This window comes from Urocitellus parryii, chromosome 11, assembly GCF_045843805.1.
Source record: "Urocitellus parryii isolate mUroPar1 chromosome 11, mUroPar1.hap1, whole genome shotgun sequence".
Classification (NCBI taxonomy): Eukaryota; Metazoa; Chordata; class Mammalia; order Rodentia; family Sciuridae; genus Urocitellus; species Urocitellus parryii.
This window is the reverse complement of record NC_135541.1, coordinates 106,401,596-106,422,999: the sequence shown is the minus strand read 5'-3', so window position 1 is coordinate 106,422,999 and position 21,404 is coordinate 106,401,596. Positions and strand designations below refer to the sequence as shown.

Genomic DNA, 21,404 nt, shown 5'->3' with positions numbered 1-21,404 from the left:
GGACCTTGGCATGAGACTTACCCTCTTAGAGGTTCAGCTTTCTTATTTGTGAAATGGAGGTAATAACCCTCTACCTTCCAAGATTGCTGTCAGGATTAAAGAGAATGCATGCAAAGCATGTCACAAGAGCCTGACACATAGTAGGTGCAAAATGCTACTTCTCCAGCCTGACCAGGGCAGAGCAACACAGGACTGTTTCCCCTCCTCCACACTAAGACTGTGTAATGCAGCCTAAGAAGTATTATCTTTCTGAGCAGTCACATCACATAATATCTACTTAAGAAATCTTCACACACAAAAAAAAAGTGTTTTTTTTTTTTTTTTCTCAAACCTATAATGCAACGATAGGTGGTTGTGAACTGGGAAGGTGCCTATCTCGTATATGGGGTAAGAGCTCAGGAAAGGCTAGCGCTGTTGGTTGTTACCAGGGGACCATGATGGCCAGGAAGAGTTGATGGAATGAGGGACTGGCTGTGGGTCTGCTGCAGATGCAGTTGCCCCTCGCCTCCCCTCAGTTTATTTCAATCATCTCACGTGGTTCCCTTCTGCTCCCCCTCCCCCGACTCTGAATTGCTCCCCATCCTCACCCTCAGCAGTTTGTTTTTTTTTTTAATTGGACTTAAGGGTGCTTAACCTTGGAGCCACATCCCCAGCCCTTTTTCCTTTGTTGTTGTTTTTTTTTTGTTTGTTTGTTTTTTAAATTTTGAGACAAGCTCTCACGAGGTTGCTTAGAGCCTCCATAAATTACTGAGGATGGCTTTGAGCCTGCAGTCCTCCTGCCTTCAGCCTCCAGAGCCGCAGGGATTACAGCCACCTCGCCCGGCTCAGTGGATCATTTTCATGTTACTTTCCCAACAAGGGTGGACTTTTCCAGCAGGAGCTGCTCCGTTTCCACTGATTTCTTTGTCCCCTCACTCCAGTCCCTCATCAGCTTGCCCCTCCTCCCACCTCCAGCCTGGGCTCCTCCCTCTCCATTCTCCTCCCTCTCCACCACTTCTTCACTCTCTGCCCAGCTCCTACCTACTCTCCTCTGGGGGAAAAAGGTTTCCCTTATCTTTAAAAATTCCTCCCCAAATATGATAATGAGCATGATAATGAGATGCCACTTAGCACTCTGGGAGCTGGCAAAAATCAACAGGTGTCACCACACTGAGTGTCGGGGACATGGGGAAATCAGAAGACAGAGTGGGCTCTGTGGCAGTGTCCGGGAAAACTAATGACAGACCCAGCTGGGGCACAGCAGTGCTTTCATGGCTAGGGGTCCCTAAAGTGACCCTCTCCTGGGGCATGAGACATGGCCAGGCTGTTGCTCAGCACCGCCGCTCGTCCTCAGAAATGGCAGTGATGGAAGGCTCCAGCAGCAGGGAGGGGACGTGGCTGAAGCAACGATGGCTCAAGTGAGAGAACCAGGGCTGTGGTGTCACCCCGGGCAAGCTCAAAAGGAACATGGCAGTTTTTTTAAAACTACACATATGTATTTGGACATGATCCCTTTTAGGTGAATCTTAAGAACACACCATGATACCAACAGGATTAGGTCTGAGTGGTAGTTCATGGTTGCTAATTATGTATTATTTTCTGTATATACAAAATATTTCATCATTACAAATATGTTTTAAAAACCTTCCCTGTAGATGCTTATGTAATTTCAATTCTGAAGGAATTTTTAAAATGCTAACTTATCATGTTCACTTTCTTGGAAGATTAAATAGTCTTTAAAACATGACCTTAATAGCTATGTAATAATCAATGTATAAGTGTGCGATAATTTTTAAGGGTTTTGTTTGTTTGTTTTTGGTTCTGATTGAACCCCAGGGTGTTTTACCATTGAGCTACATCCCCAGTCTTTTTTATTTTTTTTCTTTTTGGAGGGGGAATGGGATCTCACTGAGGTGCTAAGGCTGGTCTCCACTTGCAATTCTGCTGTCTCTGTTTCCCAAGTCTCTGGGATTCCAGGCATGCGCCACTGCACCCAGCTATAACTTATTTGTAGGTTCTATCTTCGTTGGCTGTTTCTATTTTTCTCTACCAAACTAGTACTGTTCCAAAAATAAATCAATAAAGCCTTCCCTCAGCCCTGCTTCTTCCCTGCCCTCTCCCGCCCTGCCTGTGGGTCTGGTCAGCATTTCTGCAGGAGCAGCTGCTGTTTTTCCTGCCCTTCTCCCTGCCTCGTGCCCCGCTGCACGTTCCCTTCAGTCTCACCATAGCTCCCAGCCCTTGTCTGCCTGACCTGGCTGAATGCTGGGGACTCCTGGCAGCCGCCTTCTTCTGGGACCTCTGTGGGATTTAGAGATGAGGACGTTTCCTAGTTCCACTCAGTCTCTCTTTCATGGCTCCTTTTTATTCTCCCAGCCCCTGGATTCAGATGCTTCCTTGAACCTCACCTGTCCTTTCTCCCTCAACCAGCTCACCCACTGCCAACAAAAGGGTCAAGAGCATGAGCTTTGGAGCCAAATGGCCTTTGGCACAATTTCCCACTCTGGATGGAGCCCCATGAGGGGCAGTGATGCATGATCTTGGATAAATTTTGTGTCCCAACCTCAGTTTCCTCATTTAAAATGGGGATAACAACCACCCTAATCTGTAGGCTCGTAGTAGTGGTTAGGCAGGATCCATACTGGTGACTCCACCCCTGTTACTTACTAATCATTCACACAGATTCAACATTTTTAGCTTCATCCAAGTGAGTCCCTGCAGCAATATGCCCTGGTTGGGGTTTTTTTTGTTTTTTTTTTTTTGTTGTTGTTGTTGTTGTTTGGATTCAGTTTTTTGTTTGTTTGTTTCATTTTTATTATTTTGTTTTGCTTTGCTTTGCTTTGCTTTGCTTTAGTTCATGGGTTTTGGTTTGGTTTGGTTTGGCTTTTATCCTCTGCATTCATATTTACATTCTCAGAAAACTCACCTGGCTCTGTTCCCTGGCTCTGAGTGCGCCTGACCACTTCCTCCACTGTGTTGTGCTTGCCTCCTCCTGGAACACCCTCTCAGTCCCTCTTTCCTCTAAGAGCCACTTCTACCTTTCTGAAGCCTCTTCAACAGTCCCTCACTGGAGTGAGACATCTTTCTCCTTGGAATTCGCAAAACACACTGTCCCTCTCTTGAGGCACTTACCTTAAACCACTAAGGTGGGCTTAGGGAGTGGAGAGAAACCTATTTTATCATCCTATCCTTCACCTCCTCCCCACCCCAAGGAGTCCTAAGCTCCTGAGGGCAGGAGCTCCCATCCCCTCCTCAGCCCCCAGCACAAAGCCTGGCTCTGATGAGATACCTGTTGGAGGGAGCAATCGTTTTGAGGCTTCAGACCACTGCACTAGTGCCATGTCCAGCGGGTAGAAGGGGCCCAGCAAACAGAGCTGCTGTTCATTATTTCTGTGAGTGGAAGGGGCCAGAGGTGAGTGACCTGCAGAAGCTGTAGCCCAAGGCGATGGTGCATTCACGGTGAATTCAGAGTATCCAGGTGTCACTGGACACAAAGTTGGCAAAAAAGGCTATTTCCAGATTTACAAAGAAACTGGGCGACAGCAACTGGGCTCTGGCTCTTTCCTGGGTCTGGCTCCCTGGCTGCTGGCCTGGGGATATTTCTATTCTCAGGAGACGAGCAGCTGCTTCTTGGGGAGCACACACCTGTGAAAAGACATGGCATCAGGGCGCTGGTCCCCATGCCCATGGTGAATGGCCTGGGAAGAAGAGGACAGCCCCTGGGCAGTCAAAGACCCTCCTTTCTTCCTTTGTGCCTTCCAGCCTTTCCCTCTCCTGAGCCAGACCGCTAGTTATTGAAGTTGAAAAGAGAAAGTTACTGTCCTGGCCCTCTAGGGACTAGTTCCCCACAGAAAAGGTCAGTTTCAGTCTATTCTCTAGGGGAGAGGGACCCAACAAGGACATACAGGGAGGCGAGAGTTCCTACCCTGGAGCTAGGAGAAACTTCTGGCGAGGTTGATAGATGCCCCCTGCAAAAGCCAGTTCAGTGATCATGCAGCAGTGACTGTGGGTATGGAGAGGAGTGTCCCTCGGGCTCAGAGTGTGGGCCATCACCCACCCAGGCAGGGCTGGGGTAGCAGGTCCTCCTACCACACAGCACCTATGGCGCTGGAATGTGGTCACCTCTCCATCCCATTAGTCTCCAAGCTGAGAAGACAAGGCGGTGTCTGGGATGGGGTGGGGTTCAGATTTATTTTGCTAGCTATTTATTTATTTATTTATTTATTTATTTATTTTCCTAGATGGGGTCTCACTCTGTTGCCGAGGCTGGCCTGGAACTCCTCCTTCTGCCTCTCGAGTAGCTGGGACTACAGGCACACGCCACTGCACCCAGCTTCAATGTCTTTCTTGTTTAATTCACTGTTGTGATTAAATTAAAAAAAATAGCACACAGTAAACACGCCATTAATATTCATTAAGTTTTTAATTAATCAATTGTCTGTCCCAGTTGGCTTTGACTCTGAAGTGTTCCCACAGATTCTGCAGCTTACATGGGTTCCATTCAGACTTCAGTGTCTCTCAATGGCCAGCCCTGACCCTAACCCTTGTCTTGCCCCCTGATTTTCCTTCTGCTCCATGAACTAAGCTCTTAGGTCTTGCTCTGCCCTGTCATGCTGTTTTTTTGTTTTTTTTTTTTTTATTGTGAGATAGGGTCTTGCTAAGTTGCTTAGGCTGGCCTTGAACTTGTGATCCTCCTGCCTCAGCCTCCCAAGTAACTGGGATTGTCAGCATGAGCCACTACACCGGGCTTATCATAGTGTTTTGACTATGCACCCTGAATGCCATTTCTGGATTTGTATTTCCTGCCTGCTGATGACCACTCACAGAAGTTGAGAACCAACGTGGTCCAGGCAAGAGGGAGTTCATATCCCCTCTGGGAGTCTGGGGTATTCACAATTCACTTTTGTTTTTAATAGTTAGCTCCCCTAATTATGACTTTTCATTTGTACAGCATCCTTTTGCTTCTCCTTGCCAGACTGATTATTGACATGTTCTATCCTTGGCTGCCCCAAACCCAGCACAGACAGGAAACTCTGTTTGCTAAGTATTGAGTAATGAGAGCAGTGGCATTTGTGTAGCTTTATGATTTACAAAACACTTTTATGTACATTATCTCATTTAGTCATCACACCATACCTGTAAGAGAGAGATTAATACTGTTGCTATCTTACAGATGAGGAAACCGAGATCTTGCAGAAAGGAAATAGCTGAAGTACAGCTTTGAACGTTGGCCACCTGTTCTGCGTGCTTCAACTACACTGCCCTCAGAGAAACAGAAACGGTAAGCCTGCCTGATCCTCTCCACACCACAAATAGTAAGAGCGCCTTTCTGCTTCACTTGCCCTTGTCAGAAACCCACAGAATGTAAATCACATTTTTATTATTATCATTATTTATGACCAATAATGTGTTGGTGATTTATAGGCTTTCAAGTGAATACTGAGGTTTGCTTCAACTAAGATTACTTCTATCTCAATGTAAAATCCAGTGGTACAATTAGCCTTTCCCATCTCTCCTTACATACTTAATTATCCTTAAGTGTTTTCAGATTATACTTTTAAAACTTTCCCTAGGCATCTAAGCAATATACCACAATAAAAACCATTTCACCTCAATTAGGACCAAAGAGTGCAGGAAAGGACAGAGAGGGGAAGAGAAGAGAATTTGCTAGATCATATTTAAGAATTAGGGGAAATTCACATCTATGTACGTTAGTCTCCCCTGTGCAAGAAGGGAGAAATTCGAGATTTCAGGGACCAGAAATCATGGTCTCCTGGGACACTACATGTACTGAACTAATACCGTGTGAGGAGGGAACCGGACAGGGGTGTGTGTGGTAGGTCGGATACAGTTGCATGACTTGAAGGACTGAACCTTTGGCTTTATGGACTCTTCCAGCTTCAAGCAGACGATGTTTCTGGTCTGTGGGATACGCTGCCATAATCCTTGAGTCTCCAATAAAAGGATGGCATCCATGCTGACTAAATTTTTCAAAGCCCTTTCATTCCTGTTCTGCCCCTGACCCAGAGTGGACAGCTGATTAGAAACAGTGATGGAGATTTCTCAAAGTAGACCCAGTGTCTTCAGGGAGAACTGACAGGTGACAGCCAAAGAGGAGAGACAAGAAACACTGAGTAGAAAAGCAAATGCCTAAAGCAGCCACGTTCTGTGGGGCATAATTGGTTCTGAAGGCATCAGGGCGTCGCACTGCAGTATAGTAATTGATGTTGATAATGACTGAGTCATCAAGAGAAGTTAAATTACAGCTATGTCACTGGGAGCTGGTCACTCAACTCATTTACAGAATATTTATTGGGCACGCAGTATGCCTTGACTCTGTCTTGACCCTGGGGGTAGAAAAATGGAGAAGGCATGATCTCTGCCCTCAAAGGGCTCTCTGGATTTCAGTTTCTCCAATGAAAAAGATGAGAGAGCCAAAGTAGATGATTCCTAAGAGCCCTTTCTAGAAGTTCTGAATGCTTTATGCATTAGGGTTTGAAACTCAACCGTCCTAGGAAATGACAATGCAGGCGATAGAGCCCCATTTTGCAAGTGAGCAAACTGAGATGCAGAGGGGTTGGCATCTTAAGGCCACACATTTAACAAGGCACAGAGCCAGAACACTCTGGCACCGGGTCCACTCACGCAGAAATGGAAGGTCATCTTACTTCCACCCTTTTGCTCTTTCCACACTACCTCCCTCCTTCAAAAGGGCAATCAGTATAGATGGAGAAGAGCTCATGTGTTTGACAACTGCATGGATTTACAGGTCTGGAACACAAAATTCTGCAACTACAAAACATTATTGTCATGTGCAATTGGACAGTAATAAATATCTGTAAGATGAAGTGCAACCAAAGCTGTGTTGAAGGATCTGGCAAAATCAAGAGCAAGATTAAGTTTAAAAAGTCAATAGTGATGGCTACTAGGGACACATGCTGGATAACTAAAATATCTTTGAGAGAAGGCAAAAGCCAGCTTGGGACTACTATCTAAAACTCTCTCTCACTTTCTCTCTCTCTCTCTCTGACACACACACACACACACACACACACACACACACACACACACACACAGAGTTTCTGGCAGAGCAGAGCTGGTCCAGGCACAGAGGTGGAGGAGATAATGGACATACATCGCTTTCTTCTCTGACAGTTGGAGCAAGACACCTGTCAACTCTACTGGTAATGCAGAGAGCTGTGATAAGAAACAGGTGCCACTTCCCAATAGTGCTATCAGCTGGGGACCGAGCCTTCTACACATGAGCTTTGGAGAGCCCTTAAGATCCGAGCTATAACCACCATGAGCAAACAGAACAGAAAAGAGTAACTGAGCAGGCTGCCTGCAACGGGCCATGTTGTGGGGGTCTGACTTGAGGGATCCTTGGCAAGATGATTCAGAACAGGGCTCCCACAGTTCTTCCATTAGTCCTCTGAGTCCTCTGGGAATAACACTCTAAGCAGTCATTGTCCCAGCAGCCCAGGGCATGGGGTGCTTTTTTTCATGGAGAGAGAAGGGAGGGAAGGTGAAGATGAGGAATTATCTTTGCGTTGCAGGAAACAGAAACCCAGTCATAAGCAAAAAAACAAACAAAGCAAATAAACCCCCAAAAGGGATATTTATTTTAAGGACTCAGGCATTTTGTAGAACCCAAGAGGGTTCTACTGTGAGCTCAGGAGGGACGGCTGGAGCCAGGCCCTGAACACCAGCCAAGATCAGCGGCTCTCCCCTCCTGCCTGTTTCTGAACATCACCTGGCCCTGCAGCCTGGCTTTCACTGCCTCTCAGCGAAGGGCAAACACTTCCTAGGATCTAACATCTCAGTTCTGTAATTCTTAATCCCCAGGAGACAGAATTTGATTTGTTCCTCTTGGGCCACACAGGTATGGACAGGGAGCAAGGAGGACATGCTGGAGTGTTCTGAAGGGAGAGGTGTTGGACCAGAGGTATTGTCAGAAACCCAGGTTTTGATGAGAAGGGTCTGGGGGTTCTTCTTTTTTACTTTATCACCCTGTCCTTTCAATAATATACTGGCTTCCATATTTCTAATTCTTCTGTGCAGTTACTAAGTCCATAGACCAAGATTTAATCTGTGAAGCTCTGCCTTGAGAGAGCAGAAGTTGACGAGCAAGTGGAGAAGAACTACCCTCCTTGGTGGCTGAGGCAGAGGAACCCTGAGGCTGCAGCGGCTGACAGGGCTGAGCTTGGCAGGAAATCCTGCTCTCTGGCCAAAGAAAGCAGAAGACGTCCCTGGGTCACACTGCAAAGCTGTCAGAGAGAAGCTGACAGCAGGCCCTGAAGAGGCCTATCCTGAAGGTTAGGAGAATTGCCAACAGCCCAAGAGCTCTCAAAAAGAGCATGCTTTGACATAAGCCAGGTGGACAGGAAGCAGTGCAAAAGGACATCCCCGGGAGCCTCAGGGAGGGCCCCCCCCCCCTATAAGAAGAGTAACTGAGAAGGGATCCAGAAAACCCTGAGGCTAGAGGAGGAAGAAAAGGAGGGAAAGGGTTTGGTTCCTGTTTTGCTCTGGTCTCATCCCAGAGGAAATAGTGACAGCTGAATCAACAACTCCATCCTTCATATCTCTGCCCTCTGCCTCCCCACCATCCAGGGCTCTGACGACACTGGCTACAGGCCTCGACTCAGAAAACCAGATGAACACTTGGATTTCTACTGCAGGCAGGAGCTAAGACCAGCATCGTGGAGGTGAGGACATTGAGAACAAAGGGGAGAGCTTAGCAGGTAGGGCAGGAAACCCTGACCCTGGGGGATGAGGGGACCCTCTCAACCGTGTCTTGTGATGGAAAAGCAACAGTTTGACCAACAAGCTGGGCGTCAGTACCTCCACAGCCATGGCCATTCCTGGCTCCTGATGCGAACCTCCCCCAGCCCCCCTCCTGGCTGCTGACTGTCCTAGGATGGGGCTGGAGACAGATGCAGAACTTGGACTTTTAACCTCTTCATCCTCTATTAGGATCATTGCCTTCCACAGTCTTTTGTTCAAACAAACCAGAGATTTCCACCAAGTGACAGGCCAGGGAGGATCTGAGAAAGGGTGATGAGGCTGATGAAGCTGCTTTTTGACCATAGGAGTCAGCTACCCAGGCTGTTTCTTTGAGCCTCAGATAATTTAGTTGAATGAATTTGGACAGTTCACTGCATCTGCCCACATGGTTCCACTCACCTTCCAAAATGCCTCTGAGGGCTGGGGATATAGCTCAGTTGGTAGAGTGCTTGCCTCACATATACAAGTCCCTGGGTTCAATCCCCAGCACCACCAAAAAATATATATATATAGATAGATATACACACACACACACACACACACACACACATATACATAGCTTCCAAAAATAGCACTAGCTACAGAAGCCAAAAAGGAAACTTGAAAAGTAATAAATGACAAGGCCCCAGAGATGTCTGCCCTTTTAGAAAAGTCTGAGAGAACTTCTCCAAGGAAAGTTTAAGCTTAAAAAAAAAAAAAAAATTCCCAGAAACATTTTTTTCCCTTTCTCATTGAGGAATCAGGCAAAGAAAGACACCACAGAGACAAGCACGCGCTTGTGTGAGCAGAAGGACCAGGTCTTCATGGGATTGGCATTAAAAATGTACTTTGTATACTTGTTCCTTGAATTGATGTCATCTACACACAAAGTATTGGAGCTGTTTCCCTGTCAGGGTCACCAAAAAGCCACCCGGATATTTACTGCTATTTCAAGGAAACTCCACAGACCCAGTCCCACCCTCTAGTAGCTCTCCATCAGACATGGCCAGTCACACTGGGAAGCCACCAGAGAGCTCTGCCCCTGCACACGTGCACACAAGCACACGCACACATGAACAGTCTCTCTCTCTCTCTCTCTCTCACACACACACACACACACACACACACACACACACACACACACACGTACACTGTCACAGCACCACACTGCAGTCCCTTGTCGCCTGGACCCTGCTCTCCAGGCCTCCACTGAGAACTCCCTTCCTCCTCCACACCCCTTCCTGTGCGCCCTGCTCTGGAGCCAGATGTTCCGTGGGCAGACCCCTCTGTGGGCTGACAGGCGGTGATTACTGTTGCCAGCCCCACATTAGGAGAGAATTGAATGGGAGTGAGCCCCCTCCGCCCCGGCTCCCTACAATAGAGCCTTTGTGAGGTGCCTCCCTGCCTTTCTTTCTCCTTCCTCACCAACCTACGTCAGGAGCAGCTCTGTCTGAGGAGAAAAGAAAAGAAGACAAAAGGAGGATCGCAGGCCCTGAAGGATCCACCCTGTCCTGGGCGGAGGGAGGGAGGACTGCACTTTGGAGAGAAGACTGTGTTCCTTCCCCCTCCAGCAAGGATAAATAACCCAGAGTGCTCCCAGGGCTACCTCAGGCAAATGAGGCTAGTGCCTTTTGTCCATCAGGCTCCTGCGTGCTAAACATGGGGACAGTGGTGGGGTGGGGGCCATCGTGCAGAGATCAGCAGAAGCCTGAAGCTCCCCCGCCCCCCAGATCCTGTTTTCCCCAGATCGCCATGTGCAATCCTGTGCCAGAGGCTGGGAAGGGTTAAGTTCCCAGTTCTCCAGGACAGTCTGCAGTCAGGTCCCAGGACTGGGTTGCTAGGTGGAGTGATGCGGTGGAGAGAAGGGGATGTGTGGGGGAACTGGTGAGACCAACATCTGGGATAGCCACTGCCCCTCCTCCAGGCCCAAACCGCAGACGCTGTGGCAGCAGGAAAATCAGAGCGGTTCAGACCAAGGATTGTGCAACCCAGCCCTGGGGAAGAGCCCAGAGTTGGATGTGGGAGTTGGGGTTTAGGGAGAGGGACAGAATCCACTTCAGAGGTAAGACTTAGTCTTCAGTAAAAACACATGTACTCTGCATTCTGGTTTCCACACTGGACTACAAATAGGAAACATCATTTTCTGGTTCAGAATCCTCTATCAGAATTGGAAGGGCTGCCCTAGGTCCCAGTGTCTTGTGGCCAGAGGCACGGCGCCACTGGCAGTTCAGGGATGGCTGCTGTGGTGGCTGGTGGGTGAGGAGGCAGGCCTTTTGTCCAACCTCCTAAAGTGGCGGGATTCTGCTGCTTCCCAGGCGCCTCACAGTAAAATCTGTAACCAGAGAAGCCCTTACTCTTGCAGCTCAGGGAGCTCAGCCAAGTTCCTAATGTGAGAGATGGGCGGGAGGGATAAAATGATGGGCCATGTGGAGAACTTGGTATGAGGTCTACCCAAACACACACAGGAGAGGAGGAGTGGATTTTTCTTTTAATGCAAAATATTGCTATACAAAATGATGCGGAGAAATCCCCATTCTTCAGACACTGGAGAGATTTTTTATAAAGGAGACAGGGCAGACGTGTGTCTGTTTTCCATTCTTCTCCCCACTGGGTCATACTGAGGGCAAGAATACTGTAGCCTGATGCCTGGCATTTTCCCATGAGGGAGGATCAGAGGACCGGGTCTGGGTCCTTTGGGGCCTAATTTGTGGACAGGGGGAAGGAGAACAGGAGTGAATATTTAGGATTTTTACTCTTTTAGCTATAAAAAGATTACTCAAGATCTGGAGTTCCATATGAAACAAAGGAGCTGTGAGAATTTGGTTATTGTTGGTTAAAAAAGAGGGGATCTGAGGCATAACTTGCCTATATTTGAAGAATGAAGAGCAGGAAATCTAGTAGGGATATAAATGTATGGGGATAAGAGATGCAGAAATGACCAGGCTAGCTGCTCAAATTTCCTCCTCTTTCTTCCTCATCTCCAGCTTGTAGACAATCTGGTAGCCATCATCCCAGGCATAGAGCTGGCGCTCACGGGGGTTATAGCGGAGGCTGGCGTGGGCACCGTATCGACGGGGAAAGTAAGAGAGAGCAGCCTGTTCAGGGGTCAGTGTCCCACTGGCATCAAAGGAGCACTGGATGCGGGCCCGACTGGCAGGGCGCGTGTTATAGACGACGTACAGGGTCCCACAGATGACAAAGGCAGCCTCGGCATTCTCCCTAGGACATGGCGTGTCCCACTGCTGCTCTGTGTCCAGTGTCTGTGGATCTAATTTGGCCAGACACAAGTGCCTGTCATCCTCCCGGGTGGCATAGACTGCCCAGATGCCCTCCTCATCAGCTGCCAGGTCAATGTAGGTGTCTGTCGTCAGCGCATAGGGGGGAATCAACCTCTCTGCGGGGAACACTGAGCTGTCCACCACTGTTCGGTTTGCCAGGTGGAATTTGATGAGTTGCAAAGTGTTCTCCAACTCACTACCCCCTCCAGGTCCTCCAGGAGGCCTCCGGGCATAATAAAGAAAGCCACCATATACCAGCTGCCCCGTGCCTACCCAGGGGAAGGGCACACGAACTCTGGAGGCTTTCCGGGCAGCCATGGTAAGGGTGAAGTCACGTAGCCGTGGGAACACAAAGGCTGTGTCGTTCTGCGTTCCATCCAACACGTAGATCTTTTCTGTTGGCCCCAAAGGATCCTTGGTCCATAGACCCGCTGGGCCACCAAACCGCTTGAGGATCTTCATTGATCTCACCTGAGAAATTGTGTAGCCACAGTCTGGTGGAGAAGGAGAAAAGGAAACAGAGGCAGGAGTTAGATGCCTACAGTGAGGACTCCAGCTGGGTGGCCCATCTGGGGAACAGCTGGCATCCGCTCTGTGGATGCCTCCAGTCCTAGGGAAGATGGAGAAAGACAGGACTCCAGAGACCCAGGTCCCTAGAAACTCTTCTTAACAAACTTGTCACTACAGAGATTTTTCCCTCTAACAGATTCCAGAGGCCACAGTGGACTGGGACAAAGAGAAAAAAGTAAGAAAAAGTTTCAGAAGGTGTGAGGGACCCGCTTTGAGATCACCTACCTGTCACCATATCGTACTTCTCATTTCTTCTGCCTTTGCCTTTGGTTCCAGGGCCTCCGTTCACCTTCTCATCAAGCTCTACACAGGGTAGAGCTGGGTTCTGGGTCTCCAGATAGTCCACCTCTCGTTCCAGACGGTCCACTCTCCCCGAGATGGTGTCAGCCTCGGTTCTGAGTGCCTCCCGCTCCTTCTCTGCCACCTCCAGCAGGGGCAGCATCTTGTTCTTGAAGTCCCGCAGCTCAGCAGCATGCCGACTACTTTGGTCCTGGCACTGGGCCAGCCGTTCCTGAAGGGGTGGGGGCATGGGGAGCGAGGGTGGGCTGAAGGGTTACCACTCCCAGGCAGCGGGGAGGCCAATGCAGGGAGTCAGGAATGGGAAAAGGAGCAAACTCAGCTAAACATGCCCTTCCACTCCCGCAGCAAAGGAAAGCAGATGTTCAGAGGTGCTCAACGTGCAAGGAGCATGGCTCAGATTCACCTAGGCCAGAGTCCTTGGACTTGTTCTCTCTGAGCAGTGCCATCTGGGCCTCTAGGGAGGTTTCAGTGCATGAGGGTGAGAAGGGCTCTCTGCTCCATTGTGCAATTCTCCTCTTGGGAATTAAGATGCTGTGAACTTCGATGTGTGTGGGGGGACATGCTAGGGACTTGAAACCGTTTTTGAAAAGGAGGGTAGGAAGTTGGAGATTCTCTGGGAACCTCCAACTTCAAAAGAATCATCAGCTCTTCTTTAAATGCATTCCCTCAATCCTGGCCCTTATTTCCACTCTGTCCTTTTATCTCATCTAACCCCAGGGGTAAAACACAAAGGTCTATCTGCTCAGGAATTGCTCTACGTGGAGAAAGATCAAGGCTTGTAATTTTGAGGCTCATTTTTATTAAAAAGCAGAATTTTCTGTAGCTTCTCACAGAGCCCCGTCTTACCATTCCCAGAACCCTGATGAACTGGTTGAATCAATAGAAGATATTGCATCCTCCCAGGCTGGGCTAGAAGAGAAAGGGGTCCCTCACCTCCAAGGCTGCAAGTCGGCGTTCCATGTATTCCACAAGGTGGTGCTGCTGTCCTTGAAGGGGTCCGGACCATGACAAAAGGATCAGGACGAGGAGAGGAGCGCTGGGCCCCATGGCAGTCTAGAGAATGGGGCCAGAGTAGAAGAGTGTGTTGTTGGCCTCTTCCCCTGAGCCCGTGGGTTAGCCATGGAGGCGGGGCGGGGGTGGTGCCTTTGCTCTGTGATCTCGGGTCTCTCTCACTACTCTGGAATGCTTTCAGGCTCTCGCAACCCCCACCCCCTCCTTTCCGCCAGGACTGATCAAACACAGATGGCCCCCTTGCACAGCAGCCAGAAACCTTAACCACCTCCCGCCTCTCGGCTATAGGCTCCTCAGGAAAGGAAAGAGATGGGAATCTGAGGGTAGAGGCTTTCTGGGCAGTGACAAAGGGAAAGGAGTGAGCTGCAGGAGGCGGAGACCCCAAAGAAAACTCATCTAGCTCCATTCCGGCTCCTGCGTTTCAGGAGAGCGCTTCCAGAGCTGATTTGTAAGAAACTGGCATCATTAATCCTCCTCTTCTCCAGCAATAATAGAGTGGGTTGTCTGCCTTGTTCAGTGGAAGGTGGAAGCAGAGGCGATGAGCTTTAAGGGGAGCGGTGGGAAAAAAAGGTCTAAGTGGTCAAGTGGAACTTCTTCTATAGCTCGCTGGCGCCATCTTGTGCTGAGCACCTGGTGCTATGTGTCTCATGATTAATGGTGAAACCAAGACTTTACTCCATGTGGAAAATTTTCCACAAAGCATGCCAAGTGAATTCAATTTCCAAGAATTTTCTTCATTAAAATGCAGGCTTCCCTACATACTACTCAGTTTCTTTAAGAGCTATGCCAGCCTCTCTTAACCCAAAGATGAAATAAAAGTAAAACACCAGGGGCTGGGGGTGTAGCTCAGGGGTAGAGTGCTGGCCTAGCATGTGTGAGGCACTGGGTTTGGTCCTTAGCACCACATAAAGATAAATAAATAAAGGTATTGCGTCCATCTACAATATCTTTATTTTTTTAAAATCTGCTCTGTAGAAAATAATTCATATTCAGTGGCTTATGTTGTGCATTTCGTATTAAAAAAAAAAAGTAGAAACACCAAAAACCAAATCATTGAGAGGTTGGTTAATAACTTAATTATCTGGAAGTGAGAGTAATAGCAGAGCTATTCTACATGGCTTTCCAGGGATATTCTCTTATCAAAATTGCAGAGTTCAGCAAGTTCATACTATTTTACATTCACTGGTATGGAGGTGGGTCTGAAAAACATTATGTTGTAGTCTAAACCAAAATAAAATAGATTTTGACCTTCCTATTACTGAAAGAGAATAGACTGCTGGTCATTTCTCTTGATTAGGGTTGAAAAGGGTATTCCTAACAGCTGCCCATTTCTGTATTCCAACAAAAGTTGCAGAAGCCTAAAATTGATGCATCTTATTCACTTTAGAATCAAGAGAAATCTAATCAAAGTGCTCTGTCTCTAACAGTACAGCTCCAAAAGAGGGAAAGCATCTTCCTGTGGTGACTCTATTTTCATTCTGCTACCTTAGATATTTGGTAAAACAAAGTTAAATTAGCTTATCTCAGAATCTTCTACATTTTTAAAAGGGTCAGGTTCAGTCATCTTATCCTGGACCTCCATTCTTGGGAAGAATTCCTTACCAAAGGATATTTGTTTCCATTATGTAGATTTGCATGAAGAATGAAATTGTTCTATGCTCTACTAATGTTCAAGTGCCATGCGTTTTTAGCCACTCTGAAAGTGTCATTTGTTGTACGCTTTTGTCCCCTTATAACAGAAGTAAAAACAGCCACATGAATCAGAAAATTTACCCATTTTATTGATGCATTGCAATTGCTCTACATTTTACCATATTATGTAGAAAATACTGAAAATACAAGCTACTTTGTAAAACCAAAGACAAACATTGAATCCAAAGATAAACTATGTTTTACACAATGGACCCTTTTCCCGGAGTTAGTATTAAATTTTAAATATCTATTTCTTTTGTTAAAATGATTATTTTACATACTCCCTAAGTACATCTGCATCACAAACAGCTCAGTAATTCTCAGAGACTATCTGTTTCTAGAGGCTTGTTGTAAAAGGAAGTGCACAACCAGAAAAGGGAGAAAGCAAAAAAAAAGTTTAAAATCGCGCACAATAACTAGCATATCAAATACATTTAATAAAGTAGGAATTCCATTGCAATATCAAGGATTCAAAGCAGAAATACTAACATCACATATAATGTACATATAATGTACTGCTACATGTAGTGAGATTATTTTTCAAGCTGAATTGAAACCACACATTATATAAAGTTTAGCAACAAACAACCATGTAGACATGCTGCACCATCCATCAGTTTAAAAGAAAAATCAAAATAGGAAGCAGGCTCGGGCCATTCCTTTCACTGAGAGGCAACTTCATTTCCTATTCTAAAACAAACCATCTCAACTAGTGGATTTCTGCATAACAATGCTGAATAAAACACACAAGACTGTGCTTGCCTGGCTAAGGGCAGTCGAGCTTAGCCCCTCTAGTGGAGGACGATGGATGAGCAATCACAAAAGCAGGCTGAGAATGGCCAGAACTGTTTGAAAATGAAGTTCTGATTTCTGGGGTTGGCATTTCAGCTGAACACTGACAGTGGCATCACCTCCTGAGAGCTATTTAAAACTCCAGAGCGATCAAGTGTCCCGATGAGCCTCCCTGGCTCTACCTAACCCTTCCCCACTTCCTCTCTCACTAGGAAGGGGAGAAGCTGGAAGTGCAAGTTCTGAGAGGACTTAAGGACTTAAAGCCTTAAGCTGGTTTGAGGTCAGGCCATGGTGACCCAGGCCAGCTGCTTACTACATTCACAACGCTTCCCCCATGCTGTCAGGGCCAGCCATATTAAGCCCCAGGGACAGAATGTAAAGCCACATGGAGCACATACAACATACACATTCAGCAGACACAGGTGGATTTTGATCTTGGCAAATCTGAAAGGTCAGTTGCAGACTAAGACTGAAAATCTCTAAGGTTTTTAAAGCCACACAACTGCTAGTCAGGTGACCACAATAAACTCTTGGGTGTTATCTTTTCCCATGGAGTTAAGACTCCTATCTTAATGGCATCTACTCATTAGACTTGGAGACAGGATTGTGGGGTTTGTTTCCCCCCCCCTTTCTTCTCATCACAAAAACAACCAATCTTGTCCCTTGTTCAGGAAAGATAAGGAATAAAATGTGTTTCCATTAGAAACCAGACCTGCATTTTAAAGAAGAACATCAGAATGTGCTTGGCAAAAGGGAGACACAAAAGGTCACACACGCTGTATAACACTAGTGACAAACTACACAAACTGCTTGGTTGTCTTGACCAATATAGTGAACATACAACTCAATACAATGATAAAAAAAAAAAAAAAAAAAAGTACGGAAAACACAACATGTTCCTGGGTAGGCTGTACTGACTACCTGCCCCATCTTGGAAGCCCTTACTCCCTATGAGGAAGAAACTCCAAATACTTTGACAGCTCCTCGGTGTTCAACCTGGTTCAGAGCTGGCTGACCAGGCTCCATGAAATCTCCCATCTCCATCCTGCACCTCCTTGACACCATCTCTCTATATAAAACCAGCCCTAGAATTATCCCTCAAATATCATTTTCAATTCAGATGGAACACATCTGTATCTTAGGGTTAACCTTCTTCCCCCAAATCCTTTATGGGCAGGAAACTCCCCGTCCCCAGTACCTTCTCTATTTGACCCAGATCCGTGGAGGAGCTGAGAGTACTAGGACAATTTCACAGCTTGAAGGGCCCCAAGAATATAAAAGTTGTTAAAAAGAAACCTCAGAAGCCTCAATGACTCAACAGGCTTTGATGCTTTCTTAATATTCTTCACCGGCTAAGAAACCTTTCTGTTGAGTTTCTTGTCACCAGCACAGCATGACAAAAACTCCTCCTCATAGTATGGGGACATGGTAGGCAATACAACAGGCTCTTTGGTATAAACACATCTGTTACATGTTTTTTTCAACAAGCAAATATTTTACTAGCAATGTCAACTATTTGCAGGAAGGACTGCCACATAGGAAAAGGAAAAAAAAATCTTTTTCTAAAAGTGATTGCACATACTTTTAAAAAGAAAAAAGAGAAGAAATGCATATTAATATTGGCTTGACTTCCTTGCGCCTGCTTCCTGAATTCTCACAGAAACAAGGTAGCAATGCACAGTGAGAGAGCCACGTGGGGAAAATGCTTCTGTGAGAACTCAGCTAAGAATCCAAAATATAAAGGGATAGGGGTGGTGGTAAAGAAGAAAAGCTGCTGTTTTTATTTTTCAATGTTGGCAGGGAAACTGAGAACAATGCATTTACACAACACAGCTACTAATTCTGTTCTGATAAATCCCAGTGAACAGCTTAGGGTCCACGGGGGCTTGCTGGTCCATCCTAAGGCAAGCTCACTGTAAACTCTATTAACCACTACATTATCATATAAGGCACTACAATAAGGGAAGGGAGGAGAAGGGGAAGGAAGAGACACACACTGAACAACTCCTCACCAGACACACCTGTGCAAAACAATTCCAAGGGTCTCCTCTCCTTGCAGGCAATGCCCCTGCTCATTCAGCACTACAGTAATATGCTCTAATATAATTGCAATTAGTTCACATACATTCCAACAAGTATCAGTTCATTTTGGTTTAAATACAATGGAGACATTAATTCCATCTCCGGGGTAACACTGGAGGATCAGATACACACTAAATACACAATTCAAGTGTAATCACTACACATTTGATTACAAATAACATTTTGGGTTAGCAGGAAAAATTGCTTGTTATATTTTTCTAATCAATATGTACATATTTAATTATGCAAAATATTAAAACACCACCATTACAAAACTTCTAAAATATTTTTAAATTCAGTATTAAACTTTTAAAATATTTTTTTGCAATTCCTACATGCACTTATTATATAAGTCTTAATAAGAGAGCATTCAATTTGCTGCTGGCATACAAAGGAAGCTACTTTAAAGTATAAAAGCTATACACAACAACGTTCTCATCTGGTTTCAGATCCTTTAGCTTCTCCCCAAATAAATCACATAAAACATAAGGGAGAGATGAGGAAAACACAGAGGCGTATTATTGAAAATTCATAGTGATCTTTAAGCCAAGGTCATCAACACCAACAACCTGTAGGCACAGCTCACCAATACCAGTATCTCATAAGAGAAAGAGATTTTGCATATAGTAAGACAACTACAATACAATAATAACCACCTTCATGGCTTTTCTAGTAATAAAATGCAAGTTGGATCGTGGAGGAATTTTTTTAAAATTTTAGAAAAAAAATTCATGGTGTTTCATTTAAAAGCATAGAAATACTTGGTACTTTCAAGGTGGGCACTGATTCTCTCACACTGAGTTACCAGCAGGTGGTGAGCTACTTTTTAACATCACTTTGTAATAAACGCAGGAGCAACTAAGAGAACTGCAAAACACATAATTGGTTTTGCAAAAATTAAAAAGTTGTCCTTTAAGTATAATTTGACATAAAAACAAAATAAAACACTGCAAATTTAAATGTCCCATAAACAAAGGTAAACTTTTTTTGAGGAGAAATGCCTGATAGTAAAATGTGGACTCGCATAAGCTGCTCTGAATATAAAACAGTCAATTAAGTTATGGTTTTTAAACAAAAAGTAATAATTCTTCTCTCATTTGTTACCATATTTCAAATCCCTCTATTGGTATTTTCCTTCTGACCAGTAATGGCAATAAAACAAAGTTAAATAAAGAGGGGCTTCACTTATTTTCAAATGTGTTTATAGAAATCAAGTCAGAGAGACAAAAATTTTTCAAAGGGAAACTTCAGAATGATCTCTCTTCCTTGGTAACCGCAGAGGATGGGTTTCTGAACTCTTCCAAATACCAAAAATGCTGTCATAAAAATAAAGAATTAAAAATAGGGCAAACTGGGAGACTACAACAATGCAGTCAACACTGAGACAGGTTCCCCAGAGAAAAGCCTTCTGCTTCAGTGGGCCCCTGCAGAACAAGTTGCTGGCTAAGGAGTTTCAAGAGAGGGTAAAAGGAGGTGCTTACCACAGCCCATTATTTAGAACTCAGGGCCAGGAGCAGGCAGCCATGAACCCTCCTCCCTCATGCTCACCAACTACAAATAAGAATACTGGCTGATCTTGGTAGGACTCAGCGGGTATCCAGTGTAAATTGTTGAGCCTCGGGAAGACCCAATGTAGGATTGGGTGGCAAATTGGTGTTGGTACTGAGCAGGGGCCACACTGGCAGAAGTGAGGAGGCTAGGCCCAACACTGACAGGGACCTGGTGCACCAATGTGCTAGGGTGGGTGGTGTAGGCTGCAGCATGCCTTGAGGAGCCCTGTGGGGAGAAAAGATGAGCAATGGAGCTGGTGGAGCCCAATGCAGCAGCAGAGGTGGGGGCAGCATACGTATACAGGTGAGCCTGGCTTGGCAGGTGAGCAGGGGCCGGGGCCAGGTGTGGGTGCCCCGTCGAGTGCAGTGGGCTGCCATGCTGGAAGGCGTAGGGGGCTTGGGAGAGCGGGGCCACAAATGCCTGCTGCCTGCGGGGAGCAGGGTTGCTGCTTCTCTCCTGCGAGGTTGGAGCTGACGATGACTGCTGGTTCTGGAAGGAGGAAGAAGGGAATGAGGAATCTTGAGGTAACTCTGGTTTAGGGCACTACAGGCCAAGGGAAGAATGGAGGTTCTGATGTGCACTGTTTCTGGACTGCCACAGCACAGAATCTCCCAAACTGGCAATGAATGCTGTCAGAAGTCACCACCCATCCCTCTACCTCTAGGCAGAACTGATCCTAACCCAGCTCAGACAGCAGCAATTTGCTCTTAAGTGTGACAGAGGAAGGGGAAGAATCAAGAGGACAAGGTTCACAGGGTTGCCCATTCCTGAAAGTTAGTGACTATTAATTCACCCCCATCCTGGCGTCAGTGATTTTGACTTTCCCAAACCATTTTTATGGCTATTGCTTTCTTTTGTTCTAAGTTCTTCATGTCCCTCTTGAAACGTGGAGCCTAAAACACATGCAACTAATTTAAACTTACATTTGCACGTGCATGTGCTCTCTTTCTCACACAGTTATACCCTATTGACACCTTCTCATTATTGGTAGGTATCACATGAGCACCAGAATTCTGGCTGAGAAAAGAGTGAACATAAACGAAAATAAAGTAACCTCACTACTCTATCAGATAATGAGAGGGCAGGGGCAAATCCAACACTTGAGCCTCGAGCAACAGGGAGAATTAGAACCAGATGATTAAATGAGGGGGTGGGGGGAAGACACACACAAAAAACTTTCCCTGTCTCTTGACTCAAGTAAACAGTGTGAGGCTCAGGTTATTTATGGCATGGGAAGGAGATAAGAGAAGAGTCTGGTCTCAAAGCATGTGGTGATACAGGACCAGGCATGGCTATAGTATCCTAGGCTCTATCTAAATTCCAGACATTTCTCTAATGTTCCAGGCTAGAGAAGGAAGTCTCCAGGAAAACCTGGAATGCACATCCCAA

At 46.1% G+C, this 21,404-nt stretch overlaps 2 protein-coding genes across 3 annotated transcripts in view; both read right to left on the bottom strand.

Moving 5' to 3' along the window:
* Nucleotides 1–11,265: 11,265 nt before the first annotated feature.
* Olfml3 (olfactomedin like 3) lies at nt 11,266–14,156 on the bottom strand. Its single transcript, XM_026394153.2, has 3 exons — nt 13,821–14,156; nt 12,813–13,098; nt 11,266–12,511 (listed from the first exon to the last, which is right to left on the bottom strand). Exons 1-3 carry the CDS (start codon nt 13,932–13,934, stop codon nt 11,691–11,693), a joined length of 1,221 nt encoding a protein of 406 aa, XP_026249938.2. The 5' UTR covers nt 13,935–14,156; the 3' UTR covers nt 11,266–11,690.
* A 3,820-nt stretch (nt 14,157–17,976) lies between these two features.
* Nucleotides 17,977–21,404, bottom strand: part of Hipk1 (homeodomain interacting protein kinase 1) — a 56,824-nt gene continuing 53,396 nt past the window's right edge. For both annotated transcript variants that reach the window (XM_026394101.2, XM_026394102.2), the window contains exon 16: nt 17,977–20,504. In XM_026394101.2, coding sequence (XP_026249886.1) covers nt 20,016–20,504 — 489 coding nt within the window. In that variant the 3' untranslated portion in view covers nt 17,977–20,015. The remainder of the gene's footprint in view (nt 20,505–21,404) is intronic.

Bases quoted from the DNA above. Each gene is read 5' to 3' on its own strand.
- Olfml3 (XM_026394153.2), bottom strand. From the start codon at position 13,934: ATGGGGCCCAGCGCTCCTCTCCTCGTCCTGATCCTTTTGTCATGGTCC. The intron at 13,099-13,820 runs GTGAGGGACCCC...CCACCCCTTCAG, and splicing joins GCCGACTTGCAGCCTTGGAG to GAACGGCTGGCCCAGTGCCA. The intron at 12,512-12,812 runs GTAGGTGATCTC...CTTCTCCACCAG, and splicing joins GAAGTACGATATGGTGACAG to ACTGTGGCTACACAATTTCT.